This window comes from Choloepus didactylus, chromosome 13 (assembly GCF_015220235.1).
Source record: "Choloepus didactylus isolate mChoDid1 chromosome 13, mChoDid1.pri, whole genome shotgun sequence".
NCBI classification, from domain to species: Eukaryota; Metazoa; Chordata; class Mammalia; order Pilosa; family Megalonychidae; genus Choloepus; species Choloepus didactylus.
In genome coordinates, this window is record NC_051319.1 from 3,307,341 (window position 1) to 3,333,635 (window position 26,295).

The window sequence follows — 26,295 nt, forward strand, 5'->3', positions numbered from 1 at the left end:
GGTAGTCTTCTGTTCCAGTTTCTCATAGATGACAGTTTTTCAGTCCATGATCCTAGGGTGGCATTTTCTAGTTTCCATGCACTGGGTAGTAAAAGGCCTTCCTGATACTTGCTTTATGTGAGCGGCTGAGCTGTGGTTTACTGCACAGGACATGTGATGCAGGTTCCTTGCCCCATTAAGACATAAAGACTTGGGCTCTCTGCTATTAAAACCAATATCTCTTTCCTATATCCTGAGAGCCTGTAAACTTCAACTCTTATTCACTGCCCTGACTTGAAATTCTCTCTTCCTTTCTAGCACCTGGGAATTTTGTTATATTTCATGCAGTAGTTCTATTTTTATGCCTTTCTTTTTAGGAAAGGGAGAGTACGGAATGGGGATAGAATCTTCAGCTCAATCTGACATTTTGATTAGAATTCTTAAATCTACTTTTTTCCTGCATCGTCTCTGAGATGTCTTCAGTGAAAAGTCACAATGCTCTCTAGTATTTCTCTTCTCCATTTCCCATCTACAGCCCCAAGAGTATCCTCTTAACTCCATATCTAATATTTTAAGAGGACAGCTACATAGTGTGTCCATTTAGAACTTGGGTAAGGGGCTTTTTGACCTGTCTGTAGCCAGGCACTCCTTTTCTCACTGCTCTGCAATATTTAAATGGCCTCTCAGAGACAATAAATCAGTTCCCTTTGGTTCTGAAGTTAAGACAGAAACAAAAGGACCCTGTTTATCTTCTTGAAGACTATCATAAAGTCACCCCTGAGATACTTGGGCAGTGTGCTTAACTTTGAACCTCGTTTGTGACTTGACAACAATAGATGGTTTTCAAAGGTATATTGTGAAGACCGGATGAGGTGATGCATTTCAAGAAATTTCGCTGCTTCTGAAGTCATGTAAAAGTTAGATGCTGTTCTAGTTTGCTAATGCTGTGGAATGCAAAACACCAGAGATGGATTGGCTTTTATAAAAAGGGGGTTTATTTGGCTACACAGTTACAGTCTTAAGGCCATAAGTGTCCAAGGTAACACATCAGTAATTGGGTACCTTCACTGGAGGATGGCAAATAGCGTCCAGAAAACCTCTGTTAGCTGGGAAGGCATGTGGCTGGCATCTGCTCCAAAGTTCTGGTTTCAAAATGGCTTTCTCCCAGGACATTCCTCTCTAGCAACCTTGCTCCTCTTCAAAACGTCACTCACAGCTGCACTCCGTTCAGTCTCTTTGAGTCAGCATGTTTATATGGCTCCCCTGATCAAGGCCCACCCTGAATGGGCAGGGCCATGCCTCCATGGGAGTATCCCACCAGAGTCACCACCCACAGCTCAGTGGGGCACATTCCAAGCAAATCTAATCAGCACCAAAAGTCTGTCCCACAAGACTACATCAAAGATAATGGCGTTTGGGAGACAAAATGCATTCAAACTGGCACAGATGCTTTTGACTCATTATTTTTTTCAGTTATGCCATTCGGTATAGTGGAAGAATTGAGGAACTCTGAAATATATCCGGAATCTTTGGAGTCTTTGGGAATCTTCTGAATCCTTGGGGTCCCTCTGGGCCCCAATTTGCCCTGGGAGACAGGTTGCCACTTGTATCAGCTCTGGGGCTCAGTTGGCCCTTAGTGAAAAGGAACTTAGCCCTGTGCACCCGCTCCTGGTTCTAAGACTAATGACAGAATAGTTTTGGTGATGTAAACCCCAACTTGAACTTGAGAACTTGAAATATGGTCAGATAATGAGCCTGCTCAAAAAAAGGTAGAATTTTCATAGCCTGATATCTACATGTTTCTTCCATGTTTATTACTTCTTCCCTTGTCTTGGATTTTTATGCCTATTTTACCTTCCATGGTAGATTGTTAGTTCCTTGAAGATGTAAATTATTTAAGCCTACAGCATTATAGTAAGTTGGAGTTACAAAGGTGAGTAAACATGGATCTTGCTCTCAGAATCCTATGTAAGCAATTAACTGTAATAAAATATACTCCATGCTTCATTCTTAGTTTGAACAGAGGATGGAATTTTTCTTCCTGTGAGTAGAGAATTGGGAAGCCTCAAAAGGGAGTTGATATTTGAATTGGACCCTGAAAATGAGTAGGGATGCATCAGCCAGAGAGAGAGGAGGGCATTTTTTAAAAATTCAGTTTTATTGAGATATATTCACGTACCATACAATCATCCTTGGTGTACAATCAACTGTTCACAGTACTATCATATAATTATGCATTCATCACCCCAATCTATTTCTTTATACCAGAAAGAATCAGAATAAGAATAAAAAATGAAAATAAAAAAGAACACCCACATAACCCCCCCCCATCTCACCCTATTTTTCATTTAGTTTTTGTCTCCATTTATCTACTCATCCATCCATACACTGGATAAAGGGAGGGTGACCCACAAGGTTTTCATAATCACATTGTCACCCCTTGTAATCTACATTGTTATATAATCGTCTTCAAGAGTCAAGTCTACTGGGTTGGAGTTTGGTAGTTTCAGGTATTTACTTCTAGCTATTCAAATACATTAAAACCTAAAAATTGTTATCTGTATAGTGCATAAGAGTGCCCACCATAGTGACCTCTCGGCTCCATTTGAAATCTCTCAGCCACTGAAGCTTTATTTCATTTCATTTTGCATCCTCTTTTTGGTCAAGAAGATGTTCTCAATCCCATGACGCTGGGTCCAGATTCATCCCTGGGAGTCATATCCTGCGTTGCCAGGGAGATTTACACCCCTGGGAGTCAGGTCCCACATAGGGGGGGAGAGCAGTGAGATCACCTGCCAAGGTGGCTTAGCTAGAGAGAGGCCACATCTGAGCAACAAAGAGGCACTCAGGGGAAGACTCTTAGGCACAATTATAAGCAGGTTTTAGCCTTGAGGAGGGCATTTTAAGCAGAAGGCAAGTTAGAGAGCCATAAAGGAATGTGTTGGGGAAATGATATATGGTCAAGTATGGCTGTAGGGTGAGGTATGTTTGTATGTAGTAGAAAAGATGAAAAATGACAATAGATATAAAAATGAATGTGGCACTAATTTTGAATGAGTTTGAATATCATGTTAGGTAGTTTGGGCTTTTCTCTGAAGGTACTGGGTCCTCTGTATTTTAGGCCGTTGGCGAGGCAGCATTGTGGAGGATGGGTTAGAAGGCAGGAGAGATTGGGCAGGAAATCCTGTTAGCTCCTGTTAGGAAGTTGCTGCAGGAGTCCTGGTGAGAGATAAGGAGGCCTGAAACTTGGGCTTTAGTGTGGAAATTGGGAACAGATTGAGTCTAGAGAGGTTCTGAAGGAAGAACAGGTAAAGGTTTGATGGTTGGATACTGGGACCCAGGACCCTAACTGGTAATGGCATGGCGGCCAGAGGAGGCCCAGGGCAGAGGCAGCTTGGGGGAGAGAGGGGAGGTGGGAAGCCTGCTTTTGACAGATTGAGGAGAGAGGGTGAATATCCAGCAAGCATTTGAAAATATGGATTTGGAGCTCAGAAGAAATGCGAATCTGGGAGTCACTGGGGTATTTGGATTAAACATATTTAAGGCCTTGAGTATATCCTGAGAAAGGGACTATTTACCAGTGTGTTATACAGGTATCAGGGGCCAGGCCACTGAATTCAGAACTGACTGTTACTTTCTTCTTTTTCTTTTTCTTTTCTTTCTTTCTTTTTTTTTTTTTAATATTATTTGGTCTGGCTCTAGGACTGTTTCCTCCTGGGACCAACAAATGACAAGGCATGAGTTGGAAAATTTTCTTTAGGCTAACTCAACTTTACCTATTTAGAGACTATGTAACAGTTTTCCAAGGGACATCTTTATTTTACCATCTGTGTTTTTGTTTGTTTGTTTTTTAATCAAATTCAGTGGTAATCAGAAAGCAACAGTAACTGAGGAATGAATTAAAATGTGGCTACTGGTTCTGAGGAAGCTGCGTGAAGGCTGTCACTTATGCAATGTCACATGAAATGAGTGATTAAAGTACAAAGAGAAGAGTCACCTAATGAGGACAGCAGGGTCCACAAGCATCTCACACCCCTTAGGACTCTTCCTTCTGGAAGCCAGGGCATGACTGTGACTGAAGGTCACATCGTTTATGGCTTTCTTAGAATTGGACCTGGGTTAATAGAGCAATAAGGTTTTGGCTTTAGTAGATATTTGTATGTCCTTCACAAAACATCTTAGCATATGCTAAGTTACTGAAGTTAAAAGACCAAATGGATAAATCAGTGACCCCTGAAATAAGAGGTGTGATACATTTTATTATTGATCAGTTATGACCAATGAAAGGCCATCTGAAGTAGTGGTTACGATCAGAGACTCTGCAACCAATTTGCCTGGATTTAAATTCCAACTCCACTTCTTACCAGCTCTGTGACCTAGGGCAAATTCTTAACCTTTCTGTACGTCTATCTTCTCATCCATAAAATGGGGCTAATAACAGTGTCCACTTCATAGGATTGTTATGGGGTATGGGGATTCAATTAGGTAACACTTGCAGGACACGACAGAGCCTAGCACATAGTAAATGCTCTCTATATATATGCAATTAAAAAAGTCATGCATCCACTAGAATACTTGCCTTCTTTTATGGACCCTGCAGTTTGATAGAAGCAATAAGATATGCTATCCTGGCTTTTATTATTGTATAAGAAGAGAAGTTCGTATTGAGAGAAGTGTTGCTTATAGCTATCTAAGTCTTGGAATACATTCCTTATTCTTTTGGGAGTCATTATTTCAGGATTAAGTATTAAGGAGTTAAAGACAAAAGTCTTACAATATATCCTTAAACATCTGTTTCAGCTGCATAATTCATCTGATTAGTGCATTTTTCTTGGCAAAGAACACCTTTTCCTTTGTTTGCTGAGACATTTTTTCATCAGCAGCCTTTCTTGTTTTCCTAACCAAACACTTCCTCTGCTTCTATCTTTCTGTCGTCTGCTCTCCTTCTGTCCTCCCACCCCTACCCCAGGCTTCAGCACTTCCCTCCCACCACTTCCCATTCTCTAACTGTAAAAAAAACAACAACATTGCTCATTGATTGTTTAACATGTTTCCTTCCTATTTTGCATTCCGCTGGATGTCTGGGACAATCAGAGTGGAAGTGTACCAAAAGCATGGGAAAGTCACTGTGGATGGATGGCTTTTTCATAACACGATCAGGATACATGACTTGGGCTAACAAAAAGTAATGCTGGACTCTGATGCTCTGAAGGCAGGCTATGAAGCAATCTGTTTCTGGTCTGTGCAGTTATTCTCAAAGAGGCTAATCTAGGATTTCCCTTTAAATTGGGTATCTGGAAGTACCAACTGTATCCTTCTGCTGCATGGAATTTCTTTATATTAAGATGGGAGACCTGAGCCTTCGGTGATTCCCTCAAAGCCCTGAGCTCATTGGGAGCCTGAAGTTCCTGTCTAGGTACTGGTACTGTGCATTCAAAAATATGGAAACTGCCCCCAAACCTCACAAAATAAATTATGTGGCATTCACAGCTGGAAGTGAATTTTGGTTCAACGCAAGAAGCAATATAAATCAAGAGTTACTGAGAACCATCTACACTACTAATAGCCAACACTAATTATTAAGTCTTTATTTGTACCTGGCATGTGCTGAATATGGCATATATACTACCTTATTTTACCTCACAACCCTATGGAGGTTGCTGCTATTATTGCCATTTTACACATGGGGAAGCTGGGGCTCTGCTAGGTAGTAGAGCTGGAATGCAAACATCCCTGGGTCTTTCTGACAGTTTCCACTTTAATAGTGTGCCTCATGCAGCATGTGCCCCACAGAGCCACGCCCAGCAGCGGAACTACTGCAGAGAAGCCAAGATAATTTTTTTTCTCATATTTTCCAGTTCAAAGTAAGTTTTGGTTAAAGATTAGAAAATAAGTTTATAGCAATGTGATCTGAACATGATTATTTTATGTGTATCTGTTTAAAGTATGCAAAGTTCACATCTTCGAAGCATCAGGGCTTTATTAATAAGAAGGAGTGATGACAAGATGATCTTTCATCTATACATCCCACTCAGCAATGAATAGTGATTATGATCATGGTAGGAGACATGGCCACCATTGTATTATGGGCTAGTGGCGTTATATCAGGTGTGCAGTGTTGTGGCTGTGATTATGTAATTGTGACTGGGGCATGTGTATAGGACCCTTAATCTGTTTCACATATGCATCTGCGTGATAAGCAGCTGCAAGATGGTAAGAGGTTAAAAACATTCTATCGCAGTCTGCAATGCCAGGCTGTTTCCCCTTTCCCCAGACCCTGGCCATTTTTCCCAGGCCTTCCAGAGCAGATGGAAACTGCTCTGAGGAATCTATAGTATCCCCTGCTTAATTAAAACCCCCATCAAGTCTAATTATCAGAGCCGTATTACTCACTGGCAATAATTTGCTTTGGATACAAGTCAGAGCTATGTTGAAAATTTTATTTTGCTTTTAGAAAATTGTTTTACCTTAAAATTTTTTTCCAGATTTCCCTGTGGAAAATTGATTCTCTTATAATTTGGGTATCTTGTAATTTTTCTCATTAAAACGTGTGCCATGTGATAGCATTAGATTTTTTTTCTAATTTGAGGTGACTTAAGTGAGTTGACATATGTGTTGCAGTAAAATTGTACTGTGTTTCTGGATATCAAGTCAGTAATTACATCCATTAACTCATTGTCTATGGTAAAATGTGTTGACTGGTCTTTGACATAGAATCCATTAATGTGAATCAATATATAATGTTCTGAAATGCTCTAACAAAGGATCATTGACTAATGGGTATAATATAGTCTAAGACCCAAACATTTCCCTTCTATCATCAGCAAACTTAAACATTTTCTAAGTAGCAATTCAATACAATGATTCCCCAAACACACATATTAGGAGGCTGACAAGAAATCTGAACTATGACATGCTGAATAATTGAACTTGCTTATTTATAAGACAGGGTATACCACATTTTTGACCTTTATGAGTATTGAGATAATTTTCAGAGAGGGTCTTGGATTTTCAAATTTTCAAATACAGCAAGCCTACTTACAGAGGGCAATGCTGAGGTCCAGGAGGGTTGAGTGACTTCAGTTGTGGTAGGGAGGAGACTGGCCCCCAGGTTTCCTTTTCCCACTGTACCCCAGAGAATGCCAGGGCTCTTTTCTCCAGGGAATCTTAGCAGATTTCTGAGCAGAATGGCTTTTTTACTTTTCTAATGTTGAATAACTTTGAAAGGCAAATTGAAGTGTACCATGGTTGGGAAGTAAATTTGAATTCAAAGTAAGAATTTCATCAGAAATCCAATCCCAGGATTTTCTTTTGGCTTGGAACTGCAGACCTACAAAAATTACATTAATGTGAAACCTTGACAAAAGAGAAATCCCTGTGATTAGATATGTAGTGCTTCACAGATAATCTCTAGTTCACCCCTTCAGCAATTCTGGGAAGTGAGAGCCCTAGAATAAAAGTACTGTGTGGCTTCTCTGCTCAAATTGTCTCCCCCTCCCTCTGTAAAGCACAAAGGCACATCTACAGTGTATTTAAAATGGGTGAAAACAAGCAGCAAGAGTGATTTTGAAGGTAAAGCAGCCCTTGTTTAAGAAACTAGGACTGGGTGTGGAGGGAAAAGGGAGAGCCGTCCCCTCAGTGGCTGCTAACTTTTGCTCTGTGATGGTTTGGGCACCTTGTATCTTCTCTTTGACTGCCAGATCACTGCCCTGTTCGCCTCCCTCTCTCCTTCCTTTCCTCCCTTCCTCTCTCTTCCCCTCTCCCTCTGTTCTTTCTCTCATTTTCCCTCGCTTGCTCTTGCTCTTCACCTGCTCTTCTTTTCTCCTCCCCTCCTCTCCCTCTCCTCCTCTTCTATCTCTCTCATCTTCTCCTCTTCTTCCTTTTCCTTCTTCTCTCTCTTCCCCTCTCGTCTCCTTTTCTCTTCCTCTCCCCCTCTCTCCCTCCCCACTGACCTGCCTCAAAGGGCTCCTTGCTATCTGGTGGCTGGTTGAGTTGGGCCAATGGGGAGGGAACATGCAGGAGACTGGTGGGGAGGAGGAGAGTAGAGAATCTGGTTGGAGCCGTTGTCCCCAGGCGCCTTCCTTGTGGCATCAGCACAGGCTGGCTGCATAGCTCCATGAAAGGACACCGTCAGGTGACTCTCCTGACCCAGCTTCCTGTTTCCAGTTCTGGAAGCAGCTCCTTCCCTTTGCCTCTTCAGGTCTCAGGGTGGTAAAGTGACCCACTCCTTTGTAAGTAATTTCTTCATCAAGTCTCTCAAACCACCAATGTGAGTGTGCCATCGGGATCTTGCAGGGATCCTGACTCAAACATTGGGTTATGGATGAGCTGATGATGTGTAACTATACGTCATGTATATAAATTTGCTTCATTTATTTGTTTGGTAAATATTGAGACCTACTATGTGCCAGGTAGAGACCAAATAAGACAAAGTTCCTGGCCTTGTCGAACTTACAGAAGGACAGGCAAACAAATACAAATGCAAAATAATGTCAGGTAGTAATAAATGTTATGAAGTAAAGGAGGACAAGGGGAATGGGAGTATGGAGGAGGTCCACTTTTAGAGGAGTTGACTTCTGAGCACTCCTAAATGAAGTGGCGAGGGAGGCTATACAAAAATATCTAAAGGGAATGCTTTCCATCTAAGGTATTTACCATGGCCCTGAGGTGGGAATGTTCTTTAAGATTTCTAGAAACAGCACAAAGACCAATATGGCCTGAGTGAAGTGAGAAAGGGGGAAGCAATAGAAATTCAGACAAGTAGCCAGGAGAGCTGGACCACTCAAGGCCTGGTGGGCCACGGAAGGGCTTGGGGTGAATGGAAGGGAGAGACACTGGAAGGTTTGCAGAAAGTATCATGATTTGATTTATGTTTTATTACAATGGTTTGTCTGCTGTTGGGGAAATAGACTCGGGGGAGCAAAAGTAGAAGACAGAGATGAAGCTATTGCCGGGGTCCAGAGGAGAGGACTTGAAGGTCTTGGATGAGCTTGGTAACACTAGAGGTGGTAAGAAATGGTTGGATTTGAAATACGCTATGAAGTTAGAACCAGTATGACATGCTGATGGATTAGATGGGGGCAGCGAGTGGGATCGGCCCATGCTGGAGGGAGACAGAGATGAAGAATGAGACAGAAAAGTTGACTCTGAGGCCCTTGGCCTGAACAACAGGGTGAATAGTGGTGGTCTTTCCTAGCAATGGGGGACACTGGGGAAGGGTAGATTTGGGGGATGAGCCAAAGACCAAGTATTGGGTTATGTGAAATGTGCAGTCCCTATTTGACATCATAGAGTAGGCAGTTGAAGTTGAGGGAGAGATGTAGGTGGTGTCATCAATGCCAGCTTCTGGTGACCATCACACTCCCCTGGGAGGCTGTTCACTTCCACTGATTGCCACACTTTAGAAGGGGCTTTCCCAAGGTGGTGTGAGCACCACCGGTTGCACGCAGGATGATGTTCACAGTACAGAGTACACAGTCCACAGTATATAAATGTTTTTATTTTTAGTGTTTAATAAATATTTTAATGTGTATTAGAAAAAATATAGCACAACAAAGTCATGGTTTCAAGATGTTATTACTTAGGCTACTGTTAAAATTGAGGTATTGAAGTTAAAATAAAAGGTATAGTCTATTTAAAAAGAATTATTAGATAATAATACACACAGTACATGGACGTGGAGGGGAAGAAAAGAGTGACTGAAGTTTGGAACACAACCAAAAGCATTTTTGATGAGCTGTCTGGTGATTCCTATGTCATCACAATTTAAGAAGCGCTTAGAAGGGGTTTTAACTACAGATCACATCATCAGTTTGGTAGGTAAAGACTAGCATTTGTTTTAGACTGGCACAGGAAATAGAGCGCTTTGCTGGTAGTATTGGTAATGTTTGATGTTTCTTATGAGTGTCACAGTGAAAAAAGTTTGAAAGCCACAGTCTTAGGGTTTGCTTTAGAGTAGAGGGTATTCCTCCCTCCCCCATTTTGTTGACTGTGCCAGTTTGGATCTATTTTGTCCCCCCAAAGCCATATTCTTTAATGCAATCTTGTGGGGGCAGATGTATTAGTGTTGATTAGGTTGGAATCTTCTGATTCAGTGTTTCCTTGGAGATGTGACTCAATCAACTGTGGGTGAAATGTTTCATTAAATTACTTCCATGGAGATATGGACCCCACCCATTCAGGGTGGGTCTTGATTTAATCATTGGCATCCTATAAAAGAGCTCAAACAGAAGGAGCTCAAAGCAGCTGAGAGGGACATTTTGGAGAGAAGCTAAGAGCTGACACTGACACTTGGAGATGCTTGGAGACGTTTATAGATGCTAGCCCAGAGTTTGCTCTAGAGAAGCTAAGAGAGGACTCTGATGTTTAGCTGCACAGGAGCTGAAGAAGCTAAGAGAGACAAGCCCAGAGACATTTTGGAGAAAGCCATTTTGAAACACAACCTGGGAACAAAGGAACAGCAGACACCAGCCACATGCCTTCCCAGCTGATAGAGGTGTTCCAGACGCCATCTGCCATCCTTCAGTGAAGGATTTTGTTGATGCCTTAGTTTGGACACTTTTATGGCTTCATAACTATACATTTGGAACTTAATAAATCCCCTTTGTAAAAGCCAATCTATTTCTGGTATTTTGCATAAAGGCAGCATTAGCAAACTGGAACAGTAACTCTACCCTTTGTCCAAGTAGAAAAACTGGCTTTGTGAAAGGAGATGAGAAAAAATGGGATCTGCTTTCATCATTACAAGGTTATTAATTATGGAGGTTTTCATAAATTAATGTATGATTAGTTCCATGTGTTTTACAAGCTTATGATGTCATAATCAAAAATGTGTTCAATCTTCTAAATGGCACATTTCTTTGACGTTCATTTGGGTTGCTGATGTCTATTTTGATACGCTTGGTAATTGTTAAATCTCCCCAGCTTGTGAATTCTATCAATCAATTTATTTTCATGGAATTTTTTGACTGTGCATGGTCCTAGATTGCTTTATTGATGTTTAGGAGCCCCTTTAACAGTGCCTGTTTGCAATAGCTTTGTTGTACTTAAGTGAGTCTTTAGTAACAGCTGCCATTGGGGGTGAAAGGTTATTTGTCACAGATAAAGGATGTCTCAGAGTTGAGTGGAAAAGTTTATTCTTCTTATCTGAGAATGCCTGTGATTCTTTTCAGAACTCAAACTGTTTTGAATGGCCTTCTCCATTATGTAACTTTTGTTTGTTTATTAAAATCTCTAGGTCAGAAATGTGTAAGGATAGATTACAAAAAATAAGAATAAGACTAATACCAAAATTATAGATACATTTAGTTGCTCTAAATTTTCCTTGTGGCTCTCTTTTTGAGGGGGGAGTAATTTATACCCCAAATTTCAAAAATTAGGCTTTTAAATAACCTAGCATCAGCCACTAAATTCATTGGACACCCATTATTTCACGTCAGATATATTGTTTTCCATAGAGCATTCTTGTAAATATGTTTACGTGATGCAAATTAGGCTAAACCTATCAGACCTGTAATGTTTAGGGAACAATAATTTTACTTTTAAAAGTATGATCTGCAGTGTTAAGGGATGTTTATAATTTCTAATATGACTTAGCAGGAGAAGGCTTGGTGAAAGCATTTAGCATGGTGATGAAATATATCTCATTAAGTGTCTAGATTATGCACATGTCAACACTTCTTTTGTCATCCTTTAATAGTTTATTTACATAACTGAGGGCTGCTATGTTAATGAATGGTGGTTATCACAGCAAAATGATTTTGGTGGAGTCTACCTAAGCAATATAATGTGCTTCTGTTTCCACAAAACCATCTGCCCCCTCCCAGCCTCTCCCCCTGCTGTTCTGAGCCTCATATGAGTATGTTCATATGCAAATAAGCCATTCAGTTGAGAGCCCTGTGGGGTCCACCCTGGTCCAATCTGTTATTTTGCTGATGTTGATGGGCATTAGCCAGGAGGTGAATGGCACCAGGAGAGTGATGTCTGTCTGGAATGACAGATACCAGAGTCTGAAGGCTGTCATCTAGGAGGAGAAATGGATTCTTGGGACTTAGAATTTGGAGGAAAAAAATGTGAAGTCACACATTTTGCCTTTAACATTGGCATGAGTGATAAAATTTAATGTTCTTCTTGAACATGGAAAACTATGTGTACAAATTTGTTTTATGGGACCTTGGTTTCCTGCAATGCATTTTTGAGAGCGGTGTGTGTGTTTTAATTTAAAATAATATACAATTTAAATTACTGTAGCTATACTGATCAAGTTCAGAGATGCATGGTGTGTCTATTCCCTGATGGCTGAAAAAAGAGAAAGAAAACACTTTTTAAAGTAGGGTCTCCTTGAAATGGAGAAGGGGACATGTCCAGCTTCTAATGAATTAAATTCTCAAAGGTTCTAATCTAGGATTTAGCCATGTACACCTGTCCACAAAGTTGCAGTATCACCAAACTAACTAGACTATAAATGAGCAACTAACCCTGTAAACAAAAGAATACAATGTGACTATTTTATTGAAAATTAAGATTAGTTTAAGATATGAGTCGTAAGGAGAAAAACTTGCCATGAGCTGCTCACAATTCCTCCGTATGTAATTCATTAAAATGACATTAATCCTCCAGGCTGCTCCTTGGTTTCTATCAAGATGCATTACTGGAATCTCTGGGTAAATACATTGATTACTTCATAGACCTATTTGTTAATTGCAGGAAGATTATTGTTACAGGTTCATTTTACTTGATAATAAATTAGATAAAATGGAAACCAGGTTTCAAAACCTGCGCCCTCCCTTCCCAGCCCCTTGAAGGATAAACTCTTTACACCAGCATTCCACAGACTGGGAGTTTAAGATTCAGATTCTGCTTTTAACATTATCAACATCTGCCCCCTGCTGAGTTCATGGTGCAATTAGCTAATTAAAATAAAATAACATTTTCACCTTGGAGTTAGAAGAAGAGCAATAAACTGCAGGCCCAGAATTTAGTTAATTTGCACATTGACTGTAATTGTGTATTTAATGCTGAGATTAATTTTTTTCCTGTTGAGTGGGAGCCTGGCACTGTGCATTGGAACCTTTAGTCAATTGTAAGCATTCCATAGGGAGGTTAATAAGAGCAGATATTTCTCCAGATATATTAATGAGGATAATTATTTATTTACAGTTGATAAATTTTTTTAGGGAGGAAAAAAGCGCTAAAACCACCTTTTAATAATATGTTGATTTTAAGAGAATTTCCAAATCAAGCTAATTAAATGTGTGCAGAATTTTAAAAAGAAAGTATTTCTTACTTAAAAACAACATTGATTTTACTGAACTTGGAAGTCATGCTCCTTTTTTTGGCCCAAATATTCAGTGAGGTGATAAATATCATTTGTGCTATTAAAGCTTTGGTACATTTTCTAGGTCAGCTAAGAGTTTCAAGACTGTTTCTTTGCATCTTTCAGAAAAGGGCAGGGAAAGAATACATGTTGAAAGAGCACTTACTAGGAAAAAACATAATCCTGACTTGTAATCAGCTACTTATGACATTTCCTTTTTGAAAGGTAAGCATTATCAACTGTGAATGCTGAAGCAGTGATTATTGGCAATTCAAGCAGGTGTGATTGATACATGTCTTAAAAGTAATAGAGCTGTTATTTCTGGAAGAAAAAAAATAATTCATAAGTATTGTAGTACGGACGTTGCGTTTTTATCTATTGCATTTTAGAAGGTCTTTTCGCCCTCTTCTGTCAACAGAACTGAGCAAATGCTAAAACTCTTCTAAGGGTCTTTTTGCTACCTGTGTAATCTCTCATTGTACGAGTGGCAACAAATGCAGGGATTTTATGAGACCACCTCACTGCTGCTTTCCTTTCCCCATCCCTGGAGTTGATGCTCCCAATGGGATAAGGCTTACCTTTTACATTCTTGTTTACTATTGTCTGACTTTCAGAGATGGAGAAGTGAAACTCGGTTCCATTTATGCAGGCCCCTATGCCAAACTTCCCCTTTAAAATATGGTACCCTGAGTTTTGTGTATGTGCATTTGGCATGGAACGAGTAACGGTAGGTGTTAAGTCTATGTGCTCCATTTGTCATACAGACACATTTATGCATATACATACACATTAACAGGCTTGGTCTATGGAAAGATCATCCTTTTACTTAGGTGTATGTTATAAACTTAATGCTAAGCCACTATTTGAGCCAATAAAATGTAGTTGCATTTAGGAGCAGAATTTTTGGTGGCTGCCAGAGATCAGGAATTCTGCCAGGATGACCGAGAGAGGAGCTTCCAAGACAGGAGATTCGACATAGTTTTGAGAAGGCCCATGATTTCCATATTATTTTGATGATACCCAAATGGGTGGCAGGTGTAACGCTAAGGATGCCCTGAAATGCCTTCTATTTTTCTAGGAACACTGACTTTATTTTCTGGGAACTCACCTTCATGGTTTCCTTTGTATCCTTGAAATACCAGTACAGACAATGTTGGATAACAGAAAAGTGAAAAATTGATGGTGAATGTCTTAATATGGGACTGTCCCCTTGACTTTCTTACACATATGCATATACGAGGCTGTTTTTAATAAAATGGCTTGCATGTGGCATGTGCTTTTGTGGGGGAGAACGTATGGTATGTTTTTGTTATTGATTTTAGTTAAAACAAAGTACAGTGCGGTTAAATACTATCCCTCTCCCTTTTCTGACCATTTCCCATCATCCCATGCTCCACCTTCTCCCTCCCACCGCTTGCTCATTCCCCATCTCCCATTCACTGTCAGGAAGGGCAGCCTCCGAAGAGCAATTTCAACTCAGCCCGACATCGCCAGAGGCTAGTGGACCCAGCGGCTTCAAAAGTGAGTGTGTCCCGCCCCCCACCCCCACCCGCGGCGGGTGTGCATGGGGGCGGGGTCATGCCTGGTGACTGGGGTTGTGGGGTTTATATCCATGCTCATGTATGTGAAGGCCTCAGAATATACGGACACTGAGAGGAAACAAAGCCTTCCCTATTATTTCAGCACCTTGCACATCATTGGTATTCTGGTAAATGTTTTTTTTTTTTGTTTTTTTTTAATCATCATTTTATTGAGATATATTCACATACCACGCAGTCATACAAAACAAATCGCACTTTCGATTGTTCACAGTACCATTACACAGTTGTACATTCATCACCTAAATCAATCCCTGACACCTTCATTAGCACACACACAAAAATAACAAGAATAATAATTAGAGTGAAAAAGAGCAATTGAAGTAAAAAAGAACACTGGGTACCTTTGTCTGTTTGTTCCTTCCCCTACTTTTCTACACATCCATCCATAAACTAGACAAAGTGGAGTTTGGTCCTTATGGCATTCCCAATCCCATTGTCACCCCTCATAAGCTACATTTTTATACAACTGTCTTCGAGATTCATGGGTTCTGGGTTGTAGTTTGATAGTTTCAGGTATCCACCACCAGCTACCCCAATTCTTTAGAACCTAAAAAGGGTTGTCTAAAGTGTGCGTAAGAGTGCCCACCAGAGTGATCTCTCGGCTCGTTTTGGAATCTCTCTGCCACTGAAGCTTATTTCATTTCCTTTCACATCCCCCTTTTGGTCAAGAAGATGTTCTCCGTCCCACGATGCCGGGTCTACATTCCTCCCCAGGAGTCATATTCCACGTTGCCAGGGAGATTCACTCCCCTGGGTGTCTGATCCCACGTAGGGGGGAGGGCAGTGATTTCACCTTTCAAGTTGGCTTAGCCAGAGAGAGAGGGCCACATCTGAGCAACAAAGAGGCATTCAGGAGGAGTCTCTTAGGCACAAATATAGGGAGGCCTAGCCTCTCCTTTGCAGCAACCGTCTTCCCAAGGATAAAACTTATGGTAGAGGAGGAGGCGGGGCAAGATGGCAGACTGGTGAGCTGTATGTTTTAGTTACTCCTCCAGGAAAGTAGGTAAAAATCCAGGAACTGCGTGGACTGGACACCACAGAGCAATCTGTCTTTGGGCATACTTCATACAACACTCATGAAAACGTGGAACTGCTGAGATCAGCGAAATCTGTAAGTTTTTGCGGCCAGGGGACCCGCGCCCCTCCCTGCCAGGCTCAGTCCTGGGGGAGGAGGGGCTGTCAGCTCCGGGAAGGAGAAGGGAGAATTGCAGTGGCTGCTCTTATCGGAAACTCATTCTACTGATTCAAACTCCAACCATAGATAGACTCAGACCAGACACCAGAGACTCTGAGAGCAGCCAGCCCAGCAGAGAGGAGACAGGCATAGAAAAAAAACAACACGAAAAACTCCAAAATAAAAGCAGAGGATTTTTGGAGTTCTGGTGAACACAGAAAGGGGAAGGGCGGAGATCAGGCCTTGAGGCGCATATGCAAATCCCGAAGCAAAGCTGATCTCTCTGCCCTGTGCACCTTTCCTTAATGGCCCTGGTTGCTTTGTCTATTAGCATTTCAATAACCTATTAGATCTCTGAGGAGGGCCGTTTTTTTTTTTTTTTTTTTTTAAATCCTTTTTGCTTTTTCTAAAACAATTACTCTAAGAAGCTCAATACAGAAAGCTTCAAAGAATTGCAATTTGGGCACGTCAAGTCAAGAGCAGAACTAAGAGAGCTCTGAGACAAAAGGCAATAATCCAGTGGCTGAGAAAATTCACTAAACAACACAACTTCCCAAGAAAAGGGGGGTGTCCGCTCACAGCCACCATCCTGGTGGACAGGAAACACTGCTGCCCATCGCCAGCCCCATAGCCCAGAGCTGCCCCAGACAACCCAGTGTGACGGAAGTGCTTCAAATAACAGGCACACACCACAAAACTGGGCGTGGACATTAGCCTTCCCTGCAACCTCAGCTGAATGTCCCAGAGCTGGGAAGGGGGAGCAGTGTGAATTAACAAAGCCCCATTCAGCCATCATTTGAGCAGACTGGGAGCCTCCCAACACAGCCCAGCAGCCCAGAACTGCCCTGGGGGGACGGCACTCACCTGTGACATAGCACAGTCATCCCGCAACAGAGGACCCGGGGTGCACAGCCTGGAAGAGGGGCCCACTTGCAAGTCTCAGGAGACATACGCCAATACCAAAGACTTGTGGGTCAGTGGCAGAGACAAACTGTGGCAGGACTGAACTGAAGGATTAGACTATTGCAGCAGCTTTAAAACTCTAGGATCATCAGGGAGATTTGATTGTTAGGGCCACCCCCCCTCCCCGACTGCCCAGAAACACGCCCCACATACAGGGCAGGCAACACCAACTACACACGCAAGCTTGGTACACCAATTGGGCCCCACAAGACTCACTCCCCCACTCACCAAAAAGGCTAAGCAGGGGAGATCTGGCTTGTGGAGAACAGGTGGCTCGTGGACGCCACCTGCTGGTTAGTTAGAGAAAGTGTACTCCACGAAGCTGTAGATCTGATAAATTAGAGATAAGGACTTCAACTGGTCTACAAACCCTAAAAGAACCCTATCAAGTTCAGCAAATGCCACGAGGCCAAAAACAACAGAAAATTATAAAGCATATGAAAAAACCAGACGATATGGATAACCCAAGCCCAAGCACCCAAATCAAAAGACCAGAAGAGACACAGCACCTAGAGCAGCTACTCAAAGAACTAAAGATGAACAATGAGACCATAGTACGGGATATGAAGGAAATCAAGAAGACCCTAGAAGAGCATAAAGAAGACATTGCAAGACTAAATAAAAAAATGGATGATCTTATGGAAATTAAAGAAACTGTTGACCAAAATAAAAAGATTCTGGACACTCATAGTACAAGACTAGAGGAAGTTGAACAACGAATCAGTGACCTGGAAGATGACAGAATGGAAAATGAAAGCATAAAAGAAAGAATGGGGAAAAAAATTGAAAAACTCGAAATGGACCTCAGGGATATGATAGATAATATGAAACGTCCGAATATAAGACTCATTGGTGTCCCAGAAGGGGAAGAAAAGGGTAAAGGTCTAGGAAGAGTATTCAAAGAAATTGTTGGGGAAAACTTCCCAAATCTTCTAAACAACATAAATACACAAATCATAAATGCTCAGCGAACTCCAAATAGAATAAATCCAAAAAAACCCACTCCGAGACATATACTGATCACACTGTCAAACATAAAAGAGAAGGAGCAAGTTCTGAAAGCAGCAAGAGAAAAGCAATTCACCACATACAAAGGAAACAGCATAAGACTAAGTAGTGACTACTCAGCAGCCACCATGGAGGCAAGAAGGCAGTGGCACGATATATTTAAAATTCTGAGTGAGAGGAATTTCCAGCCAAGAATACTTTATCCAGCAAAGCTCTCCTTCAAATTTGAGGGAGAGCTTAAATTTTTCACAGACAAAGAAATGCTGAGAGAATTTGATAACAAGAGACCTGCCCTACTGGAGATACTAAAGAGAACCCTACAGACAGAGAAACAAAGACAGGACAGAGAGACCTGGAGAAAGGTTCAGTACTAAAGAGATTCGGTATGGGTACAATAAAGGATATTAATAGAGAGAGGGAAAAATATGGCAAACATAATCCAAAGGATAAGATGGCCGATTCAAGAAATGCCTTCACGGTTTTAACGTTGAATGTAAATGGATTAAACTCCCCAATTAAAAGATATAGATTCGCAGAATGGATCAAAAAAAATGAACCATCAATATGTTGCATACAAGAGACTCATCTTAGACACAGGGACACAAAGAAACTGAAAGTGAAAGGATGGAAAAAAATATTTCATGCAAGCTACAGCCAAAAGAAAGCAGGTGTAGCAATATTAATCTCAGATAAAATAGACTTCAAATGCAGGGATGTTTTGAGAGACAAAGAAGGCCACTACATACTAATAAAAGGGGCAATTCAGCAAGAAGAAATAACAATCGTAAATGTCTATGCACCCAATCAAGGTGCCACAAAATACATGAGAGAAACATTGGCAAAACTAAAGGAAGCAATTGATGTTTCCACAATAATTGTGGGAGACTTCAACACATCACTCTCTCCTATAGATAGATCAACCAGACAGAAGACCAAAAAGGAAATTGAAACCTAAACAATCTGATAAATGAATTAGATTTAACAGACATATACAGGACATTACATCCCAAATCACCAGGATACACATACTTTTCTAGTGCTTACGGAACTTTCTCCAGAATAGATCATATGCTGGGACATAAAACAAGCCTCAATAAATTTAAAAAGATTGAAATTATTCAAAGCACATTCTCTGACCACAATGGAATACAATTAGAAGTCAATAACCATCAGAGACTTAGAAAATTCACAAATACCTGGAGGTTAAACAACACACTCCTAAACAATCAGTGGGTTAAAGAAGAAATAGCAAGAGAAATTGCTAAATATATAGAGACGAATGAAAATGAGAACACAACATACCAAAACCTATCGGATGCAGCAAAAGCAGTGCTAAGGGGGAAATTTATAGCACTAAACGCATATATTAAAAAGGAAGAAAGAGCCAAAATCAAAGAACTAATGGATCAACTGAAGAAGCTAGAAAATGAACAGCAAACCAATCCTAAACCAAGTACAAGAAAAGAAATAACAAGGATTAAAGCAGAAATAAATGACATAGAGAACAAAAAAACAATAGAAAGGATAAATATCACCAAAAGTTGGTTCTTTGAGAAGATCAACAAGATTGACAAGCCCCTAGCTAGACTGACAAAATCAAAAAGAGAGAAGACCCATATAAACAAAATAATGAATGAAAAAGGTGACATAACTGCAGATCCTGAAGAAATTAAAAAAATTATAAGAGGATATTATGAACAACTGTATGGCAACAAACTGGATAATGTAGAAGAAATGGACAATTTCCTGGAAACATATGAACAACCTAGACTGACCAGAGAAGAAATAGAAGACCTCAACCAACCCATCACAAGCAAAGAGATCCAATCAGTCATCAAAAATCTTCCCACAAATAAATGCCCAGGGCCAGATGGCTTCACAGGGGAATTCTACCAAACTTTCCAGAAAGAACTGACACCAATCTTCCTCAAACTCTTTCAAAACATTGAAAAAAATGGAACACTACCTAACTCATTTTATGGAGCTAACATCAATCTAATACCAAAACCAGGCAAAGATGCTACAAAAAAGGAAAACTACAGGCCAATCTCCCTAATGAATATAGACGCAAAAATCCTCAACAAAATACTTGCAAATCGAATCCAAAGACACATTAAAAAAATCATACACCATGACCAAGTGGGGTTCATTCCAGGCATGCAAGGATGGTTCAACATAAGAAAAACAATCAATGTATTACAACACATTAAAAACTCGAAAGGGAAAAATCAATTGATCATCTCAATAGATGCTGAAAAAGCATGTGACAAAATCCAACATCCCTTTTTGATAAAAACACTTCAAAAGGTAGGAATTGAAGGAAACTTCCTCAACATGATAAAGAGCATATATGAAAAACCCACAGCCAGCATAGTACTCAATGGTGAGAGACTGAAAGCCTTCCCTCTAAGATCAGGAACAAGACAAGGATGCCCGCTGTCACCACTGTTATTCAACATTGTGCTGGAAGTGCTAGCCAGGGCAATCCGGCAAGACAAAGAAATAAAAGGCATCCAAATTGGAAAAGAAGAAGTAAAACTGTCATTGTTTGCAGATGATATGATCTTATATCTAGAAAACTGCGGTCGGGGTTACTGCTTCTAGGGGGAGTGGCGGCCGGTAGCCGAGCCCTCAGCTCTCGGGGCTGCTTAAAGGTTACCGGCGGCGGGGGCTCTTTCCCGGAGGCGAGGGCGAGGCGGAGGACGTTGGCCAGAGTCCTCGGCGAGAGGCGTGCAAGGAGGGCGGCGATAAGGACAAAAACACTCTTCATCCAGTAGGGGTATGCGCCAAAGAGATTTATTCAGGGGTGATTACAGGTTATATAGGCTGGTAAGAGGGGCAGGGCTGGAAAGGAGGTGAAGTAGCCTAAAATGGCAATATTGAAGGGAGAGGGGCTAGGATTGGTTCTGAGAGGATTCAGGAGCCGTTGCAGCGGGCGGGGGTTGTTTGGGCCACGGTGCATGCGCGCTGGCGGTGGCAGGAGTGGCCTTGGCACCAGGGAGCGAGTGGGTAAGATAAGGAAGTGGGGAAAGGGCAGTTGGGAGAAAGGCGGTTTCCTCCGGCAAGCCTCCCCTGCCAGTGGCATTTTGGGTGAGGAAAAGGGAGCTGCCTTGACCTCGCTCCTCAGGCTCGGGGGGGCTGCAGAGGGCACTCACGCCCGTACCTACTACCCTCCCCAGGGGGTGATCAGGTCCCCTGGCCCAGGCCTGGTAAGTCGAGGCACAAGCTCAGTCCCCGCAATTCCCCTTTCTTTTCTAATTAGAGGAAGAGGCTTTACCGGAGAGGTCCGCTAAGGGTGAGGGAAGGGGGAGGTCAGGGAAGGGAAAAAGGGGTTGACGGTGGCTCAGCGAGGCTGGAGCTCAGTGTTGGTGTGGTGCCCGGGCGCTTGACAATGGCTCCGCTGCAGCAGGCTGGGAGAAGGTGAGGGGTTTAAAGTTCAGGGGTTTAAAGTTCATGGGTTTAAAGTTCAGGGGTTTAAAGTTCATGGGTTTAAAGTTCAGGGGTTCAAAGTTCAGGGGTTCAGAGAAGCTGGAACTCGAGGCGAGAGCGATGTTCAGGTGATTGAGAAGGGCCTCGCGGTCGGCGGGTTGACCGGTGGCGTCGAGGTTGCGAAGGGTTGGTTGTCATCTTGGAGTGGGGGGCGTCAGAGGTGGCGAGTCGCTGATACTGGATTTGCACGAACGAGGAAAAAATGGCATCTGTTTGTTTTCTTACAAGCTGGACAATTTTGCGGATGAGGCAGGGTCCTAAGATGAGAGCTAGAATAATTATTAATAGGGGGCCAAGAAAAGGAAGGATGTATGGGAGGATGGGAGTGAAAAAACTGGACCAATAATTGGTGGCTTCACGATCTCTTTTACGCTTTTCCAGTCCCTCTCGGACCCTTTTTAGGCTGTCCTCGACGAGACCTGTGGAATTGGCATAAACACAGCACTCTTCTCCTAGGGCGGCGCAGAGGCCTCCTTCTTTGAGGAGGAGAAGGTCAAGACCTCGGCGGTTTTGGAGCACTACCTCAGAGAGGGAATTGACAGAATTTTTTAGATGGTAAATAGCGTTTCGTAGGTGGCGAATGTCCTCGTCAACAGCCGCCCTGAGGTGAGTTAGGGCGGAGCCTTGACTGGCTAACGCAGCGATTCCGGTGCCAGCGCCGGCAAGACCTAGGAGGGAGGCAATTGTAAGGACGGTGATGGGCTCTCGCTTTTGCAGAAGGGCAGGAGCTGCAGTTCTTTCCAGACGGAGGAAGAAGTCTTCTTCGCTGTGGTATAAGACCCTAGGGATAAGGACAATTAGGAGGCAAGTTTCTTTATATTCGCTGATGATATTTGTGCTGAGACAGGGGGTAAGTCCTGTAGAGGAGCAGAGCCATTGGGAGGAGTTATGAGGAATGAGAAATTTTGCAGAGCTACTGGGAGATGAGTAGCTGGCACAGGCAGTGAGGTCGGGAGAGTTACTGGAGCGAGGGCGGACGCACTTTCCCGTATAGGAGACTGAATGAAAGGTTAGGGGGACGGCAGAGGTATTCCAACTGCATTCCGAGGGGCTGTCTTCTGTGCTTTCTGAAAAGGAGAGGTTGGAGGCAACGGGCTCGTACAGTGAGGAAGAGGTGGAGAGGCAGAGCCAGCAGGAGGAGGTAAAATTGGGGTTGGAGGAGTTCACTGAGGCAAAGGCGGCTTGGATGAGGCTGAGGAGGGGAGAGGAATAACGAGAAGGGGGCAGAGGAAGCTGGGGTGGTGGAGTCTGAGATGTAGTTGAAGTACGTTTAGTTGGAACTAAGGTGCGGCTGGAGAGCTGTGGAAAAAGGGGGTTAATGACTTTATTGGGACCAATGTTAAAGGGCTTTTTTATAACAGTATCTTTCTTTGGTTGGTTTAAAGCCTCCTTTCTTATGATTATAAGGGTTCCCCGATCGAACCCCGATAGCCAAATTCGGAAGCCCCAAGTTTGACCTAGGAGCCAAGACGTATCGGCAGGGTTTTGTATGGTGAGCATTAATCTTTTAGGGCAAAGGTACCTGTTGAGATAGTGATAGCCTGAATTTTGGCAAGTATACGGGATTACTGCGAGGTTTAGAAATTTGTCAGGGACAGAAGGTTTCCAGCCAGTGGCTAAAGTTTCACACCCCCAGTACGGGCAGTAATAATCCTTTGGGGATTTACAATATGATTTTCCAGGATTTGAAGCTGGACACATATAATAATCCTGAACATAATAATCTTGAATTTTTAGGCTGCCTGGATAACCAGGAGGTTTTGGATTAGGAGGGATAAACAGATCAATGGCATAAAAGACGAAGGAGGGAGATCCCGCTGTGGTGTTGGAAAAAATTACTGTGGAGTCTTTCCAACGCGCAAGAGTCCACTTCCAAGGCTGGTGGGGATCGCCCTGGGTAGAAGAGGCAAGAGCTAACATGACCATTAGAAGGGAGGTTATGCTTGGGTGAGGGTTGAGAGGGTGTATGACATTGGTTTTTGCTTGTTTATAGAGGCGTATAATTTTTCTAATTTCTCGCCGCTGCTGCGCTCTGCTCGGACTGGGGTCCAGGCCCAGGTATACTGTTGTCATCTGGTGCACCATGCTGCGGAGACGACGGCGTTCCCGTCTCGTTGGACGCGTGGTTGCTGGTGGCGGGCCGGATTGCCCTTCCTGGGATCCATATTGGTTGTGCTGCATCATCTGGAAAAACACAAGCAAACCCGCGCCCCTGGGCGAGAAGTGGGGAGGGACCTTTCCAGGTATTATTCTCCGGGTCCTTCCAGTAAACCATCGGGGCCTGGGTGGGCCTATACGAGGGCCCCCAATGTTTATGTAGGGGCGAAAGCCCTTCCTTATTGAATGTGAGTAGATTAAGGTGAATAAGGGCTGCTATAACAAGGTCCCCTGGAGTCGCCTGGGGGAGCATTGCCCTTTCTTTTTCAATTTGTATTTTTAAGCGGCGATGGATTGCTTCTACAATGGCTTGTCCCTGTGGATTATAGGGGATGCCGAAATGATGGGTGATGTTATATAACTGAAGAAAAGCCGCAAAAGAGGCACTGCGATAGGCAGGCCCATTGTCTGTTTTTAGGTCCCAGGGGACTCCCATGAAGAGAATTCCTTGTCTCAGGGCCTTGATACAGTGTTTGGCCGTTTCCCCGGCGAGGGGGACTGCATAGCACATAGCTGAAAAGGTGTCAATCATTACATGCACATACTTGAGGCGCCCAAAGGACGGAACATGAGTTACATCCATTTGCCATCTAGAATTAGGTTTTAAGCCTCGTGGGTTGACTCCTTGAGGTTGTAAGGGGCCTAGTGGCGCAAAGGGCGCACAAGTTGCACAATTGCGGACAAGATGTTTACAGGTATCTAAGGGGAGGCCAAATAAATGATGTAACGACGTAGCCGAAAAGTGAAACCTGGAATGCAATAACTTGGCCTGGTTAACAGTATCCCCCGGAGGGGCTGCCGTGTGGGTTAGCATAGCTTGGGTATGTTGAGTTGAGACTGCTTGGTCTACTATACTATTGCCATTAGCCAGGGGCCCCGGAAGGCCTGAGTGACTACGAATGTGGCTAATGAACCAAGGATCCTGTCGATGTTCCAGGATGCTTCTGAGGTTAGAAAGTGCTTTATCAATGGCCGAGTTTCCGGGGAAAAAGGTGGAAAACGCGAGGACTCGGCAGACCTGATACGTGTAGAGGCTGTCTGTGAAAATGTTTACTGGGTGGTTACAGTGGGCGTTCAGTGCGTATGACACTGCCAGAATTTCCCCCACTTGGACTGAATGAAGGTTGACATAACTAAATAGGCGGGGTTCTGGATGGTCCTGTGAATAAGAGAGGAAGGCGAAACGGGTTTTGGAGGCGTCAGTAAAAACGGTGTTGGCACCCGGGATGGGTGCAGAGGAGGGGAAATGATGGAAGGGGCTGCGGAAGGGAAGCTTGGCGAGTCCCTGTAACAGCCGATGGCTGGGATAATGACAGCTGAATTCCCCCTGAAATCCTTCTAAAAGGATTTGCATGTCCGGGTTGTCACGTATAAGCAGGCGGGTTTGGCCTGTGTCTAGGGGCCAAACAATTTTTTCTGGCGGCTCTCCGAATACATGAACGGCCAAGGTAACTAGATCTGAAGCCAGGCTGATCCAGAGCCGCACTGTAGGGCAAATCTTCCTAAGTCGACTTTTAGCGGGATGCGCCCAAAGTAGAGGGCCTTCCTGCCACAGGCAGCCCATAGGTGTGCCGGGCGTAGGGAGGATGAGTGCTATAAGATTGCCTTCCTTGGTGTTGAATCTGTTGAGACAGCAGGCAGCGAGTGCCTTGTTAATTGCGGCAATGGCTTCCTTTGCCTCTTGGGTAAGCTTAATGCGCCGGGAGATTGCTAGCGGCGGGGTTTCAGGGACACTCAACAGCGTAAAGAGTGGTTGTAGCTGTGCTGTGGTGATCGGCAACGCAGAGCGGAGCCAATTGATCTGACCGCAGAGCTGTTGAAGCTCAGAGATAGTGACCCGGTCCGGTATGTCTAGCTGAGGAGCGGACGGAGCAATGGTTTTATCAATACTAAATCCTAAGAAGGCTAATGGTGGCACAATTTGAACTTTATCGGGTTGAATCGTAAGGCCGAGGTCAGCTAAATTAGTGGTGAGGTCTTTAAGGAGTAGAGGAAGTGCCTCGGCGTCCTCAGAGGCCACCAGGATGTCATCCATGTAATGGATGAGCATGGCCCGCTTTCGCAGGGGGGCCACTGCGTGATTAACATACATTTGGCAGATGGCCGGACTGTTACGCATCCCTTGAGGGAGGACTTTCCATTGATACCTGCTAGCCGCGCCCGCGTGATTGGGGACAGGAACTGTAAAGGCAAAGCGCGGGCGGTCTTGTTCATGTAGCGGAATGGAAAAGAAACAGTCTTTGATGTCAATAGTGGCTACATGATAATGGGCCGGGATAGCCACCGGATGGGGGAGGCCAGGCTGCGGGGAACCCATGGGAAGAATATGCTTATTGATTTCCCGCAGATCATTGAGGAGCCTAAATTTCCCTGTGGCCTTTTTATGAATAACAAACACTGGCGAATTATAAGGACTAGTAGAAGGCTCTATGTGGCCAGCGTCCAATTGTTCTTGTACGAGGGCTTGGAGTACTACCAATTTATGCGTGGGAAGGGGCCACTGCTCCACCCATATAGGTTCCTCAGTATCCCACTGCAGAGGAACGGGCGTTGGAGGTGTTAAACGAGCAGTGGCGCACATTATTGGGGGGGCTGCGCGGTAAGCACTG

The 26,295-nt window shown here is 43.2% G+C and overlaps 1 protein-coding gene across 10 annotated transcripts in view; it reads left to right on the plus strand.

The window, feature by feature from the left end:
- The window catches only part of MAST4 (microtubule associated serine/threonine kinase family member 4), a 674,031-nt gene that overhangs the window by 281,473 nt on the left and 366,263 nt on the right, over window positions 1-26,295 (plus strand). For 5 of the 10 annotated variants that reach the window (XM_037801729.1, XM_037801730.1, XM_037801734.1 and 2 more), the window contains one exon: window positions 14,741-14,815. The exons of the other annotated variants lie outside the window; for them this stretch is intronic. In XM_037801729.1, the coding sequence (XP_037657657.1) occupies window positions 14,741-14,815 (75 nt within the window). The remainder of the gene's footprint in view (window positions 1-14,740; window positions 14,816-26,295) is intronic. 10 annotated transcript variants of the gene reach the window in all.